This window comes from Rattus norvegicus, chromosome 2, assembly GCF_036323735.1.
Source record: "Rattus norvegicus strain BN/NHsdMcwi chromosome 2, GRCr8, whole genome shotgun sequence".
In the NCBI taxonomy this organism is placed as follows: Eukaryota; Metazoa; Chordata; class Mammalia; order Rodentia; family Muridae; genus Rattus; species Rattus norvegicus.
The window spans coordinates 234,485,245-234,500,351 of NC_086020.1; the positions used below are offsets into that span (position 1 = coordinate 234,485,245).

The 15,107-nt window shown below is 37.9% G+C and overlaps 1 protein-coding gene across 3 annotated transcripts in view; it reads right to left on the bottom strand.

The window, feature by feature from the left end:
• Positions 1 to 15,107, bottom strand: part of Pkn2 (protein kinase N2) — a 105,369-nt gene that overhangs the window by 31,244 nt on the left and 59,018 nt on the right. For all 3 annotated transcript variants that reach the window (NM_001105755.2, XM_063281277.1, XM_017590603.3), the window contains exons 4-8: positions 14,085 to 14,202; positions 12,764 to 12,909; positions 12,460 to 12,673; positions 4,219 to 4,404; positions 3,283 to 3,392 (exon numbers count right to left, since the gene is read on the bottom strand). In NM_001105755.2, the coding sequence (NP_001099225.2) occupies positions 3,283 to 3,392; positions 4,219 to 4,404; positions 12,460 to 12,673; positions 12,764 to 12,909; positions 14,085 to 14,202 (774 nt within the window). The remainder of the gene's footprint in view (positions 1 to 3,282; positions 3,393 to 4,218; positions 4,405 to 12,459; positions 12,674 to 12,763; positions 12,910 to 14,084; positions 14,203 to 15,107) is intronic.

Below are 15,107 nucleotides of genomic sequence, written 5' to 3' on the forward strand. Positions count from 1 at the left end.
GAACTGAGGGTATCTTCATTATAGACTCTATGAGGAAAAAGGCTCCTTCACCTAAAACCAAGATATGGTAGGAGGAATGAAGAATCTGGGATCTGATGTTTCTTCTGTATGTTTTTTAAAGGTCTCTCTCTCTCTCTCTCTCTCTCTCTCTCTCTCTCTCTCTCTCTCTCTCTCTCTCTGCGTGTGTGTGTGCGTGTGTGTGCGTGTGTGTGTGCGTGTGTGTGTGTGTATCCCACACATGTACAGAATATCTGTAGAGGTCAAAAGAGGGTGTCAGATCCTCCAAAGCTGGAGAGCACAAACATTTGTGTGCTGTTTCACCTGGGTGCTAGAAACCAAACTTGTGTGTTCTCTAAGAGTAGGATGCACTTTTAGCAGCTAAGCCATTTCTCCAGTCTTTAATATTCTTAAACACCCAAATGTTTGGCAAGTGACCCACATCCCTAGCCCCTTTCTTAGGTTTCCTTATGATCATTCCATGAAGCATGAAATTCCAACAACATCATTTTATGCTAAGCAGACTTTGAAATAAAAGATGAGATTTGGCTGGGCATGGTGGTACATGTACTTGGGAGGCAGAAGCAGACAAATCTCTGAGTTTCAGGACAAGTTGATCTACAGATTAAGTTCTAAAACAGCCAAGACTACAAGAGAAACTTGTCTGAGAGAGGGAGAAGAATATTCAAGCATTTAGATTCCTATCACTCAAACAGTATTTTCCATTAGATTCAGATCAATAGCCATATCTCAAAGCCTCACTAAGGCTAAAGAACATTATTCTGGTTGGGAAAAATTGCACTACTTAGAAATCCCCGGTACGAAGACTACATGTATGACATCAAACTGAGTTAAAATTGAGACCCTGGCCAAACAAAGCAAAAGAAAACAAAACAAAAACCTAACAAGACAAAACAAAGAAAACAGCGACAACCATATGATCTTTTACTTTTTTCTACCCCACAGCCTATAACTACCTGGTAATGTAGTACCTGTCTGCCTCTGTTGTTTTACTTCACACCATACCTCTATCTTACAGGGGCTTGTTTTGCTGACAAGACATCAAGCTCCCACCTATGTTAGGGAGTTATGTTTCCTTTTTTGGGAATACTCTTTGGTTCTTGGCAACCTCCCTACTTTTCCCTGCATCATCAGGTCTCAGGTTACTTGTAACTTCCTCCGTGTACAATAGTCTCACACTGCTGATCCTATCTACAGCTGCTAGACAGCTCACTTCTGATCCCTTGTTACATAGCTCTTTCCAGTGACTTCTGATCTCCTAAAATACAGTTCTTTCCCTCGCTTCTATGCAAATTTTAAACTCTATTTACTATTTATCTTCTTTTTCTATAGGACTCTGTTTTGACCAATTACTTGCAGCATCAAGGATGCTACTTGGCATGAAGTATAAAGTCAGTGAACATTAAGCCTGAGAGTCACACTGCAGCTATGAATCTCTGTAACTCTATCATACAACACGCCTGGTATGTATAAGCTGATCAGCAGAAACTCAAAGAATGGTCTTACAGATGGTTGGGACTGACTTATGATCTCTAACCGGAGGAACTCTAGAACTTATCCTTCTCCAAAAAAATTCTTTTCAAGCTCTTGTGATGTCATTTCTTTTCTATTTCCTTGCTGTGGATTCAGATCCACTTAGTTACTATAAGTTGTACTGATTTGCCTTTCATTTTCCACATACGTTTTTTTCCCCATAGCTACTCCCATAATGTGCTTCACCTCTCTCCCTTACGGCTCTATCTCTTGAACAGATATCTACTTCTCCCTCATATTTCTTTTTCACACAAATCCTAAGGTCAGGTTTCTTTGTATGAATTTTCCATGCTCACTACCATGAAGCACAAATAACTTAGGGTAGCAAAGTTGTTAACTTTAAGATGGACTCACTGGGTAAAGATATGTCTTAGAAGCTAGGCAGTAGACTTATAAATAGCTCTGTTGCAATACTAAAGCCTGTAACTAATGAGATAAATACTGAAAAGCCAACGAAGGATCAATTTCTTAAGAGAACCCCAGAGACTTGTTTACATTGTTCACTGTCAAACTGCACCCAGAAGTCCCGGGATGCAACATTAATCAATAAATATTTGATTAAATAGTAGAGTATAATGACTGAATGATTCTGAACTGAGAATAAATTCTAGGATGAAAGCATTTGCTGAAGATCAGTCTGGTACTCAGGTACAAAGATTAGTTAGATTAGTAAAATAGTGAATTTGTATATCCAAAAAGTTAACTGGCAATATGAGTCTGAACCAGGATGCTCACTTGGAAGATAAACCCCTTAAGTCAGAAGAACACCTTGCAGATAGAAGCTAGAGGTAACTGGCAGCACTTCCATAGCTTACCACACGTTTTCACCGGGATATATAACTTCAAGTGCTATATCATGGATACCACTGACCTCCATATTAAATAGTAAAATCTATTACTTTACTTTAGCTCAAAATACAATAAATGCTGAGTATATTTCTCCTAGACTAATGGATGGATTTAAATCTGAAATACAGGTCTTTGCAGACTGGAATGTGCTGTGCTGCCTTCTGTTACAGACATAGCCTAGACTCTAGTTATTTACATCACTATGAGAGACACTCTGACATACGGACAGCTGGAAAAATGAAGTATAACAGCTCCATTCAAAGTCAAAGGTACAAATGGTGAGACAGAAGAATCACTGCAGTAAATAGATTGTCAATTATTCAATCTGCAATGAATATATAATTCAATATACAATACACAAATAAATTTTATATTATTCAATAGCAGAGCATGGTGGCTGGGCATTGTGGTCAAAGCACAGGGTAAGGAACACTGGACACTGAGCCAACTGAGGTGACATAAAAGAAACACAAAACAAGGCCAAACCACATATACATTGTGATATGTGATTTCACAACTGCAGACATTTCTAGCTGATATAAAATGCACATTTTCAAGTAGCTGCACACTACACCTATTTGCAGCAGTCAGATTGGTACCAATGTCTTAAAGAGAAATTTATATACAATCCCTCAGGTGAGAAACGTAAGAAATATCTACACGCTTCTGACTTTACAAACTTCTTAGGCTTGCTGTGGTGGCATATGTCTATAGTCCCACATGATCTCTGAGTTAGAGGTCAGCCTGGTCTACATAGTGTGGTCCATGCTCACCTGGCATTTAGTGAGATCTGGTCTCAAAACACAAAATAAAATAACAAAACTTAAAGACTTCCAATAAATAAAAATTACACTATTTTCAAGTAAGAAGTCCTTATCTTACCCTGTCTAGTTCCAGTGTAAACTTCTGGTCCCACGACTGATTGGAAATGGGCTTCCAGATAGTTTGACCAACCACAGTATTATCTAGCTTCAAAACAGCACAAACATCATCTGTAATTACAATTGTAAATTTGGTTAAAATTTTTAAACTGTTAAAAGAAAATTATCACTATTTTATAGCATGAAGAAACTGAAAACTGTTTGAAAAGAACTTTTTTATAATCAATTTTTGATAAAAACAAACACTAAATGCTATTTTGCATATTTGAGAATGTATCAACTACCCTGTTTATACATCTATCTATATTAGTCATCTATTGTCTCCACTGTTTGCTAGATAGAGAACTTACTGCCTCAAACCATTCTTTATTTTCATTCCTCTCCCATTTTCCCTGAACACAGGAGAGCTATTCTCCAGAAGGTTCACGTGGCATCTGCCTCCCCTCTGACTTGCATGTCTGGGCATGCTTTACCACAGTAGACGGGGATGTCCTCAGCGTGTTCCTAAGTCTCTTATTCTTGCAACACTCACTGCATCCCCTCTCAAAGCTGATAACTCAGTCACTATCTATTCTAGCAAATATCTCATCCATCAGTTAGGTACCAAAAGTTCAGTTTTTAATGGTCACCAAGCCATTAAAATAACAAATATGGAGTCTACCAGGAGGAAAAGACTTAGTGTCTGGAGCTCTTCATTTTGGTAAAAAGAGTGATATTCAGCATTTCATTCTTTCAAATGTTTTTATTTATCATGTAGTCAAATTTATTTTCAACAGACTAAAATGTGCTGGGTTTTTTGTTTCCTATTATAAATTTTAAAAATTGAAAATAATGGCAATAGAAATCTGTTGGTCCTCTTTGGACACTTCCCACGTTTGCCTGTCTCCATGATAGTCCCTGTAACCCGTGGCATGATTTAAAAGCATGGTTACTGAACTGGACAAGTCGTCGGTTTTCAGGAGGTTGCGACTGCTTCCACTTTTACTTTTACTAGTTCTGCTCATAAACGATGATCTGTTTTCACTTGGACTCCATCCAGGCAGTGCTACGGATGTCGCTTTTGACCGTCCAGGGACATTCTCCAGGATATCTTGGCACCCCATGAGACGAACTTCCAAAGTACCTGTTAATAAACAAATATGCAATAAAAACAACAATAATAATATACAAAGCTGTGTCTGTTATCTGTTCAGAAAGAGCACAAAGAGGATGATTTGCTAAAATAATGCAAACTCTTTTTACAAAGGACCTGTGAGGAATGTACCACCCTCTTAACCTAAACAATTGAAAACCCTTAGTTATGCCAATTGCAACAATTTCTGTACAAGAAAAACCAGTACCAGTCAGATTGGTAGGATATACCTGTTACTCTAGAACTTAAGAGGTCTTTGGAGGTAGCCTATGATTCATAGAGCCCTCTAGTCCAGCCTGGGTATCATAAGAGACTAAAACAACAATGGAAGAACAACACTTACCAAAGCTAACTCTAGAGCACAAAGTCAGTTACATAAAAACACATATAAGAATATTTATTTTACAATCAAAGACTATGTAATTCTATGGCTAGAGAACATGAGGGGAAAATAAAGTTAAATGTTAGCATTCTGATTAGATATAAAGAAGTCTGAGTGGGAATAACAGCTGTCTTCAATAGTTACACGGTACTAGTTATACAGTGCACAGAAACGTACTGTGTTCTGTACACAAACAAACCATTCCTGTTCTATTTAAAATCTAAAATTACCATTTTATTTTTCCATTCTGACAAGATAGTCAAGTAATTATTGATTATAATTAATAATAAAATAACTAATTTTCTAAGAAAAATAAATAATACAAGTGTTCCAAATGAAAGCAAGGAATTATAACTAAAGCGATTTGGATACATGGCTTTGTCACTGCTTGGACTAAACTAAATTCAAAATGTTGCCTTAGGGCTGAGGAGGTAGCCTATTGTTCTTTCAGGGGACCAAAATTCAATTCCTAGCACTTACAATGCAGCAAAATGTAACCACAGTTTTGGAATATCTGAAGCACTGTCTGTCCTCTAAGTGAATAGCCTGAATGTGGTACACAGACATAAAAACACCACCACCAAAACACATAAAGACAGGGTTGCCACCCCACAGTCAAAAGCTCTGATCCAGAATTGTTCCTATCTGAAGGAACTGCAGGGACAAAAATGGAGAAGAGCATGAGAGAAAGGAGGTTCAGTGACAGGTGCAAATTGGGATCCAGCTCAGAGTGGGGGATACCCAGGGCCTGACACTGTTTCTGATGCTGTGGTGTGCTTGCAGACAGGAGCCTAGCATGGCTGCTCTCTGAGAGGCCCAACATGCAGCTGAAAGAGTCAGTTGCAGATACTAGCACCAAATAATGGACAGAAGTCGGGGACCCCTGTAGATGAACTGGGGAAAAGCAGGAAGAAGCTGAGGAGGAAGGCAGCCCCATGGGAAGTGAGCACTGTCAACTGACCTGGATCCCCGAAATCTCTCAGACACTGAGCCACCAATCAGGCAGCATACACCAACTGAGATGAGGCCCTCAACACATATACAGCAGAGGACTGCCTGGTCTCGTCTCAGTAAGAGAAGATGCATCTAACCTTGAGAGACTTGAGGCCCCAGGGAGTGGGGAGGTCCAGTGGGGTGGAGGTGGAGAGGAGGTATGGGATGGTGAGCTGTCTGGGGTGGGCTGGAGGGGGATGAAGACTGTAAAAAGAAATAAAGAATTTAAAAAAAGAAATACAAATAAATAATATTAAAAAAATGTTGCCTTGTATACATTAGCTGGTTTGAGGCCACTGATACATACAGAGCAGAGGACTGCCTGGTCTGGCCTCAGCCAGAGACTTGAGTCCCCAGAGAGTGGGGAAGGAGCGGGAGGTTGAATGAGGAACTGTTGGAGGGCAGACCTGGAGGGGGATAATGATTGAACTGTTTAAAAAAAAAAAAAATCAAAGATAATTTAAAAAGCAAGCAAGAAAGAAATCTAAAGGCATTTAATCGCTATGAAAAAAAGATGAGAAAGATGTCTACTTTTTGAATAAATGCTTAATAAACTATATTGGAGTGATTCATCTGATAAGCACAGGTTTTTGAAACACAGAATCAATTTGGGCTGTGCTATGATTTGTGAATACATATCTTAATTATTAACTTTATTTTTTTACAACTTGGATGCTAACAACTGCCCTTGATGAACATAATCATAGTAGAATTGAAAAAGACAATAGATGCTTTCAGAAATAAATGCTGCCTTGACGTTCAAGTTTTACGTAGTACAAACACTTCCGGAAGACTACTTATTCTAGGAAAACTGTCCAGTTACATTTTAAATAATTAAAATTTATTATCTACAGTTTTTAGCTACTAAAAATAATCTGCAAAACTTACATTTCTAAATAAGAAATAGAAACAAAGCTTCCCAATTCAAACTAAAACAATTAGACAAAACAAACCCAAACCAACCAAGCAAACAAACCAAACTATTAAAGTGTTGAAAGACACCAGGCTACAGGCAGTGAGGGCCAGCGATCCTTGAAGGATGAGAAACAAGTCCCAAGACTTTCTAGAATGTGCTGCCCTCAGGGGGAGTCCAAATCTTAAGGAGACCAGGACAGCTAGAGGCTCCTTAGGTCTCCAGGTTCCCCTATATCACATTCACTCAGGTACTAGTGACTACAAAGAACAATTTTCCCTATATACAGGTAGGAGAAGTGACCCCACCAACCACAACTGAAAAAACTGTAATTCACAGCACACTATACAGAGTATTCAGAAAGATTTCTGTTGCAATAGTAAAAGGTCTCAAATGGCATTCTTATACACAGCAGACCCTAAAAAGTATACATACAAGATCAAACTCTTCCTATGAAGCTGCATCCTAGAACAAAGCTTTAGAATGCTTACTCAGCAAGGCAAACTTTACAATATTTGCTAGTCAATCCAAGATCAGATAAGTTTGTTTTGTATTGCTACATGAAAAACAAACATATACTGACTTAAGAAACTTAAACTACATGTTAAAATTAGTAGACAAGGACATTAAAATAATTACATCTATAGTCCATCTGTTCAAAGGTTGAACAGAGACATGAAGAAATGACAAAAACCACAAAGTACACAATTTCTAGAGACAGAAAGGACATTTGTCTAAAATAAAAACTATGCACAGGACAGAATTGGTGGCTGATTGAGCAGTGCCAAAGAAAAGGTTGCCTGCGTTAAAGACAACAGCATCAGAAAGGATTAAGACACCAGGGAAAAACACTGCCCATATGTGAATTATGATTTAACTTAGAACCATGTAAGCTTAACTGACATGTCTGATAAAAAGCAAACAAAATAGGTGTTTTTAAAAGGAGGCTAAAGCTCTCAAAATTTTATGAAGATTATAAGCACAAGAAGCTCATGAACACCAAGTCAAAAAATCGTAAAGTGTATGTTTTAATTTTTCAAAACGTGATAAACAAAAGAATAACACCACAAATACATACATACATACATACATACACACACACACACACACACACACACACACACACACACAGAGACAGACAGACAGACAGACAGACAGACAGACAGACAGACAGATAGATAGATAGATAGACAGACAGATAGAGAGATAGAGAGAGAGAGAGGATAACAGGAGTTTTCTCATTGGAAACAAGAGCAAAACTACACTCAAATGTATACCTGATACCCAAAACACTACTGTAGTACTGTCCTAAAAAGTGATAAGGGTATAAAAATAAGTATTTACTAAAAAGCCATCAACCCGTATATGTAAGATGGGTGACTCCCACTGAATGATGAGGCAATAACATCCCTGGTGAGGTGGGAAGGAGACCAGTTTCCACCTTTTCCCCAAGTCTGTTAGGTTGTTAAGCAAGACAAGCTTAAATAGAGCGGCTATCCTTTCCCTCTTAGTTTTAAAGAAACAACTTGTTGTGCTTGTGTTTTATTTGTATTGTTGTTGTAATAGCAAACTTTCCTCATTTCCAGTGTAAATACTCAGCTGTAAAAGTTATCCTGGGGAAACTGAAAACATCTGGTTACTCTTTTAAGTCCTGGTGGCTTATTAAATATTTCAGTAATTTCCATGTATCAGGACATGACAATGCTTACCACCTGCTTTCATTTAGGGCAAAAAAAATTCTGGAGGGAGTTAAGATCTTTACTAAAATGTCTAGAGGTTTCATTCTTTTATGAGATGGCATAATTACAATTGCTTATAACCATATTAGTAATAAGGTAAAACTACATTCTTTGCCTTCATATTACTAAAATTTAACATAAGTGAATCTAAGAACTAAATGCATTCATAAGCAGTAGCTATGAATTCTATTAGAACAAGTAAATACCTCTTTACTAATTCAGTATTGCAATAGCCACTGCTGTGTGAAAATGAGGTCTTCTATGTGGCCGAGCCTGATCTGGGACCCTTGATCCTCCTCTCTCAGTCTCCCACAGTTAGGATTAGTAGCATGTATCACTATGCTGAAAATGTCAATAAATTCTATAGAAAACAAAACTCTGATGCAAAAACAAAGAAATAGATTCCTTCATAAAAACAAAACCCAAAGCAGTCCTTCACCATGAAAGCCGCTAAGAAGAGAAATTATGGAAAATTGTTTACATTTCTGTGGAAAGACACTAGCTGGAAGAACCAAAGACTGGGACGCAAAGAGAACAGTGAACAGCGGTGACACGAATGACGCAGGCGTACTAAGGCGAACACCAGGAGTTCCTGGTTTATAATTCTTTCTGATACTACTGTGATTTAAGACAAATACCTAAAGCATCATAACCCAAGACAGAGTTTAAAACAGCAGAAAGAAGGGTAAGCTGCACCTGTATAGAGCAAAGACACATAAGGATATATGTACTCACGCACTCACACAGGAGTACATGCACATATACACAAACAAACACTCATGCATGCGCCTCCAAAAAGGATACACATTTTATAACTCAAACTATGACATCCTGGAAAAAGACAACCTGTAGAGCTGGGAGTTGTGGTAAATGTCTATAGTTCCAGAACTTGAAGGAAGAGGAAGAAATTCATTTAAAAAATAAAAAAAGAAAGGTGAGGGGCTGCCTGCCAGGGTTGTAGATTGGAGATGAGACAGGGACTGACAAGACACAGCATATGCCCATCGTTATAGACTGCCTAACACCTGGGCAAAACGCACAGTGAGCTACTTTATACTATGAACCTCAGAGCATTATAATGCGTCAGTGTAGACTCACCAATTACAAAAATCTTTGATTCATGCCATAACTCTACTACTCAAAAGGATTACCGTATGCCAATGCCTTCTTGGGATACTGAGTGAGACTGCATCAAAACATTACACCCCTAAACCACAAATGAGAAAAAGACAAGGAGAAAGCATACAACTAAAGCACATATATCTGTGCCAGGCTAGTTTGAGAGGTTGACAGTAGAGGAAGTGATGAATACACAGAAATTGGGCTTATGAAGAATCTTCTATTGCCTGTACAAATTCTGTATGTGACCAATAGAATGTTTCTAAGAAAAGCAGGTTATTAATTAAACCTAATTAATAAGTGAAAGACAAATAAAATTATTAGAAAAATCTACAAAGGTCATCTCATAGAAAAAATAACATTTGTAAAACAAATAGCAAAGTAGCAGAGGCAAGTCTTTTGTTTAAAAAACTTTTAAATTACATTAAGTGACCGTTTGATCTTATGTACATGTATGTATGTATGCATGTGTGCATTTATGCTCAGAGGACATCTTGTGAAATACAGCATCTCACAGGTTCCCAATTCTGTTCTGAGACAGGCGTCTCATAATTGCACAGGCTGGCCTCATTTTCTAGTAAGCACCTTTGTTATATTCAAGAGATTTTTGCTCTTAGTTTATGGGAGGGAAATCTAAATCCTTTCAACCGTGGTCATTATAGAAATCTGTTACTCATGGTGGTGCCTTAGACCACACTGGAGTTTATGCTAACAAGGTGTCTCACAGAAGGTCTCTAGACAACTTCATGAGGGAAGAAGACATTCCTAGAAGGACTAATCATAATATTAGGTTTGGGACTTTTGAGTCATCTAAGACTGATGTCCTGACCTCCTAAGCAGGGCAATTTTCCTCACATGGTAATGATTCATTCAGTCACACCCATATAATAAAGTCCCAATAAACACGAGGGCATTTAAAGCTCAAGAGAACTGCCTAGGTGCTGAAAGACACTGATGTGTTAGTCAGGGCGACTGATCCTAAGAAACAGGGAGTGCCATGTTTAAGAACCTGCAAGCATTTTCCCTTTGGCTCATCCTACCCTCTCCCCCATCCACTTTAAATTAACTTTTTAGGCTAGCATCCTAATGAGCTTCATCCCGGCATTTTCAAACACCTGTGTCAGTGTACCTGCCTCTTACTCACTTCCTCCCCGTGCTTCCTGGCCCCCTTGGCTGGGTCCCTTCATCTCACCCTCTTCTGTTTTATTACAGCTTTCACTCTTTTCTTCTACCCTCCTTCAAGAGCTCTTCATTCATTCTCATGATCCTTTTTCTAGTTTTATCTCTTCCACACACACAACATATTCTTCAATCTATGATCCCACATAAGTTAAAACATGTGGTAATTGTCTGAGTCTAATTTGTATCCTTTATTATACAGCTGTAATGGTAAGTATAGCTCTTCATGGGTTTGATAGAACTCATGTCTCGGAGAATGGAGTGAGCCTAAGGCTCTGAAAATTTGCAGTCATCTGTCAGAAGTACAGATGACCTGGAAACTCTCTTATAATTATATGTCCGAAGTAAAGGCAAGCATATAGAATAGGCTTATAAAATTTAACATAATTTCCAATAATTAGCATTAGAATTTATTATATATTATTGACAGTTATTATAAATATAAATGGATGAAACTACATAGTTATAAGACACTGACATAAGGTATTAAATGATCCAATTCTACCTTATCACAAAGACTCACATAACCAAATATGTATTTCATTAAGATTAAATAGGATACTTGCTTCACATAGTAACCACTGAGAGACTGGAGATGTCTAACTTAAAATCAGATAAGCCAGACTTGATATCAGGGTTTTTTTTATAAAAAACAAAAAAGAAGTTAATTCATGAAAGAGATATAACAATTATATGCATAGATACAACAAAGTCAAAAACTATGAAACAAACACATTGAGAACTGAAAAAAGAAAGAGACAGTTTCAGAAAACCAGCCAGGAATCTCTAGCCCACTTTCAATAATGGCCCTACTAGCATAGTTATAATAACTTGAAAATCAACAACAGAAAAGGAAATAACAAGTGCTTGTGAGGATGTAGAGAACCTCGACATGCATTGTTTTGGAGAATGTTAAATTACATAACACCTGTCAAAGTTTGATGACTGTTCAAATTTTAAATACAAAGGAATCATATGACCTAGCAAGTGCATTCCTAGATGTGTGTCCTTCTAGATTGAAAACAGGTGTTCCAAAACAAACAAACAAACAAACACCATACACAAATGTTCACAGAGGTATTATTCACAATACCCTGCTGGTAAAAAAAAGAACCTAAATATCCTTACAAATAAAACAGAACACAGTATAAAAGTGGACATCGTTCAGTGAAGATGACTAAGTGTGCCCTGTGAAATACGCCAGTTATGGAAGGCTGCAGAGTATATAATCCCATTTTAATGAAATCTCTAGAAAAAACAAATGATTGAGCCAAGAAGACGATTAATTGTGCTGGGGCCTAGGGAGAGGAGTGGCATTGAATGAGCACTGGTTTTCTTTTGGGTTGATGAACATGTTGCAGAACTTGACAGTGGTAATAGTGGTTGTATATTACATTGCAAGCCTCTTCTTTCATTCATAGGTTGAACCCTTGTGTATGCTAAGCAAGCTCTCTTCCAGTGTGTTACGTGTTTAAGGCAGGGTTTTACTGAAGCTGTCCAGGCAAGCCTTTAACTTGTAACCCTCTTGCTTCAGTATCCCAAGTAGCTAGGGATACTAGCTGTACTAGGGATACCATGCTGTACTATCAGTCCCAGCACATAGTAAAGTTTACTGTATGAACCTAAACTATAACTGAAGGGAAGTCCTGTACACATGCCTTTGACTCCAACTATTAACCATAATCTGACAGGAAGGAAACGAAGAGCCGCATGCTACACACCGGTTAGTGCTGCTGGCTTGGACAGTGTGCTGTACTGGTTCTGCGTGGACAGCATACTCTGTCGTGGACTCAGGGTTGGCGATGCAACAAGGGAGAGCTCCTCAATGACGACACTGCTTTTGGGGTGATTCTTGGGGAGTTCATTTAACCTCTGCTCTAGTGAATATTTTAAAAGGTCCAACTTCTGACTTGATTCATTAAATCTTGCTTGGGCCTTGTTTGGAAAAGAGAAGATTGTCATCATTTAAGCCAGGATATTCTTCAAATAACATAATAAACAGCTAAAAATTATTTTTAAAATTACTTCTGAAAGCGCTTTTCTGTCTGTTACTTTTCCTGAGCCAAGTAATTTCATGACATTCTTTGCACCTTCGGCTACTGCAAATTCTATCCTAAAATGATGTCTTAATTCTTCCATTCGAAGCTCAAGAGGGCTTATCACAGGTTTTGCTAGGATAAAAAAGAAAGAAAATCCATTTATTAATTGAATCATTTTAGTCTAGTAATTAAAAATATCAGGAAAAAAATGAATTACTGACATTAACTTAGTTAAATCAATAAACACAATAGTAATAAATAAAAGGTTGAAATATAGAATGTTGTTTTAGCCAGCCATTTTACATCTAAATCACACTCTGTCAAAAGGCTTTAGGCCTGAAGACACTGCTATATATAACTTAATGATATGGAAACACAGTGGATTTCCACACTAGCAAGCTCCATACTAGTGCTCAACCACCCCTGGAACAAAGTGTTTGAGGGAAAACCAGGTCTGAACCAATAATGTGAGACTCCGCTCTTGATAACAGTTCCTAGACAGTCCTCTATTTCCATTGTGTTGACACTGCACTAGCTGTGACAATCGATCCACAGATGCCTTAGAAGTACAGGAAAGGACACACGAATACTCTCTACAGCAGACACTATGACTCATTCCACTTACGACTTGAGCAGCCATAGCACTGACGGGGGACTTGAAACCAATGTGCAGACGCTGAGAGACAATCGTAGCCTCTGGCTCTACGTTAACAACTAGCTCAAGAGTCCCATTGGAATAAAGACATAAATAGGAAAAGTGCTAAAGAAAGGAACACTCTTAAATAGCAACCCACTTCTTAAAGCATTAGCTAAAAAAATCTGGTTCCTTATTGAAATGAAGAAATATGTTCTGCACATGAAAAACAAAGGGCAAATATGTAAAAGTGATCATCCCAAGTAAAAGTAAACAAAAACTAACCTCCCAAACTGAAACTTTTCTTCCCCCTTAACCCTCAGTGATTGCCTCTTTTCCCTTTTTAAAGTTTTGATATATCTTCTTAAAGACTTTTCTATTTTATGTGCATAGTTTTTTTATTCTGTCTTTTTGCTTGCATGTATGTATGGGCACCATGTGCATGAATGGTATTTACAGAGGACAGCAAGGTTCCTGAATCCCTGAGGCTAGTGTTAGAGATGGTTATGAGCTGCTGTATGTGCTGGGAATCAAACCCAGGTTCTTTGCAAGAAAAACAAGTGCTCATAACTGGTAAGCTGATTCTCTAGCCCCAACTGCCTTTTTTATGATGACATTTATTTAGTACTCTAGGCTTGTCAAAGACAACAACAATTTAAGTGTAGTCCATCACCATTATCAAAAGCCAGCTCATTGGTCTGGACGGCCTGAAGAATCTGCATTCGGATGACTTCTATTTTTGTCTTGCTATCCTGGAGCAGTTGCTGAGCTGTACCATGGAGTTTCCGATCCTATCAAAAATGAAAAGGTAAGAAGAGAAAAGGATAATTCTTTCTTATATTCTGAATAGATCAACTGATAACCTAGCAATTGAAAGGGTTAGAAGAACTATGCACAATCTAATAATAATGTTTGATTTTTTGAGACAAAGACTTACTATGGTGTCTTTGTTGGCCAGGGATAGACACTCACCTGCCTCTGCCACCTGCAGTGGTGGAATTAAAGATTTGTGCCACCACATCTGGCTACACACACACACACACACACACACACACACACACACACACACACACGCATGCGCCACCAAGACTTTTTTTAAAGTGTTATAGAAAAACAACTTTATTGGTTGTTTTTCTTGAGAGAAAATAAGTGAATCTTACTTATTGGCTGGCTGACTGGTTACAATGCTGGGGACTGAGTCCAGGGTCCGACCCATAATAGTTGACTGTTCTACCATTCGACTTAGCTACATTTCCAGCTACGTATCTGAGAGGTATAAAGTGTTTGATTCATATATAAATATACCAAAATGACCACTATAAGCAGAGTGATATATATCCATAATCTTCTAGGTATGCTTTTAGTGTATATGTATCCTAAAAGAACTAAAAGCTATACCTCTAATATTTTGTTTTTGAGCTACACTATTCATCTTCTCTATAGACCTATTCATCTGTCCTAAAAACCTGTAGCCCAGGACCCACTTATTCCCATTTCTCCTCTCACATTACCCTAGCACCAGGGATACCACTTTCTTTTCAAGGATCCACATACAAATGAGATCACACAACATTTTTTCTTTCGGAGCCTGGCAAATTTCATTCGACGTGAAGTCCTCTGGGTTTAGGTATATTGTTACAAATATAAAAATGTCATGTTTTAAAATTAAAAATTATTTAATTTGGTCTCTTGAGAT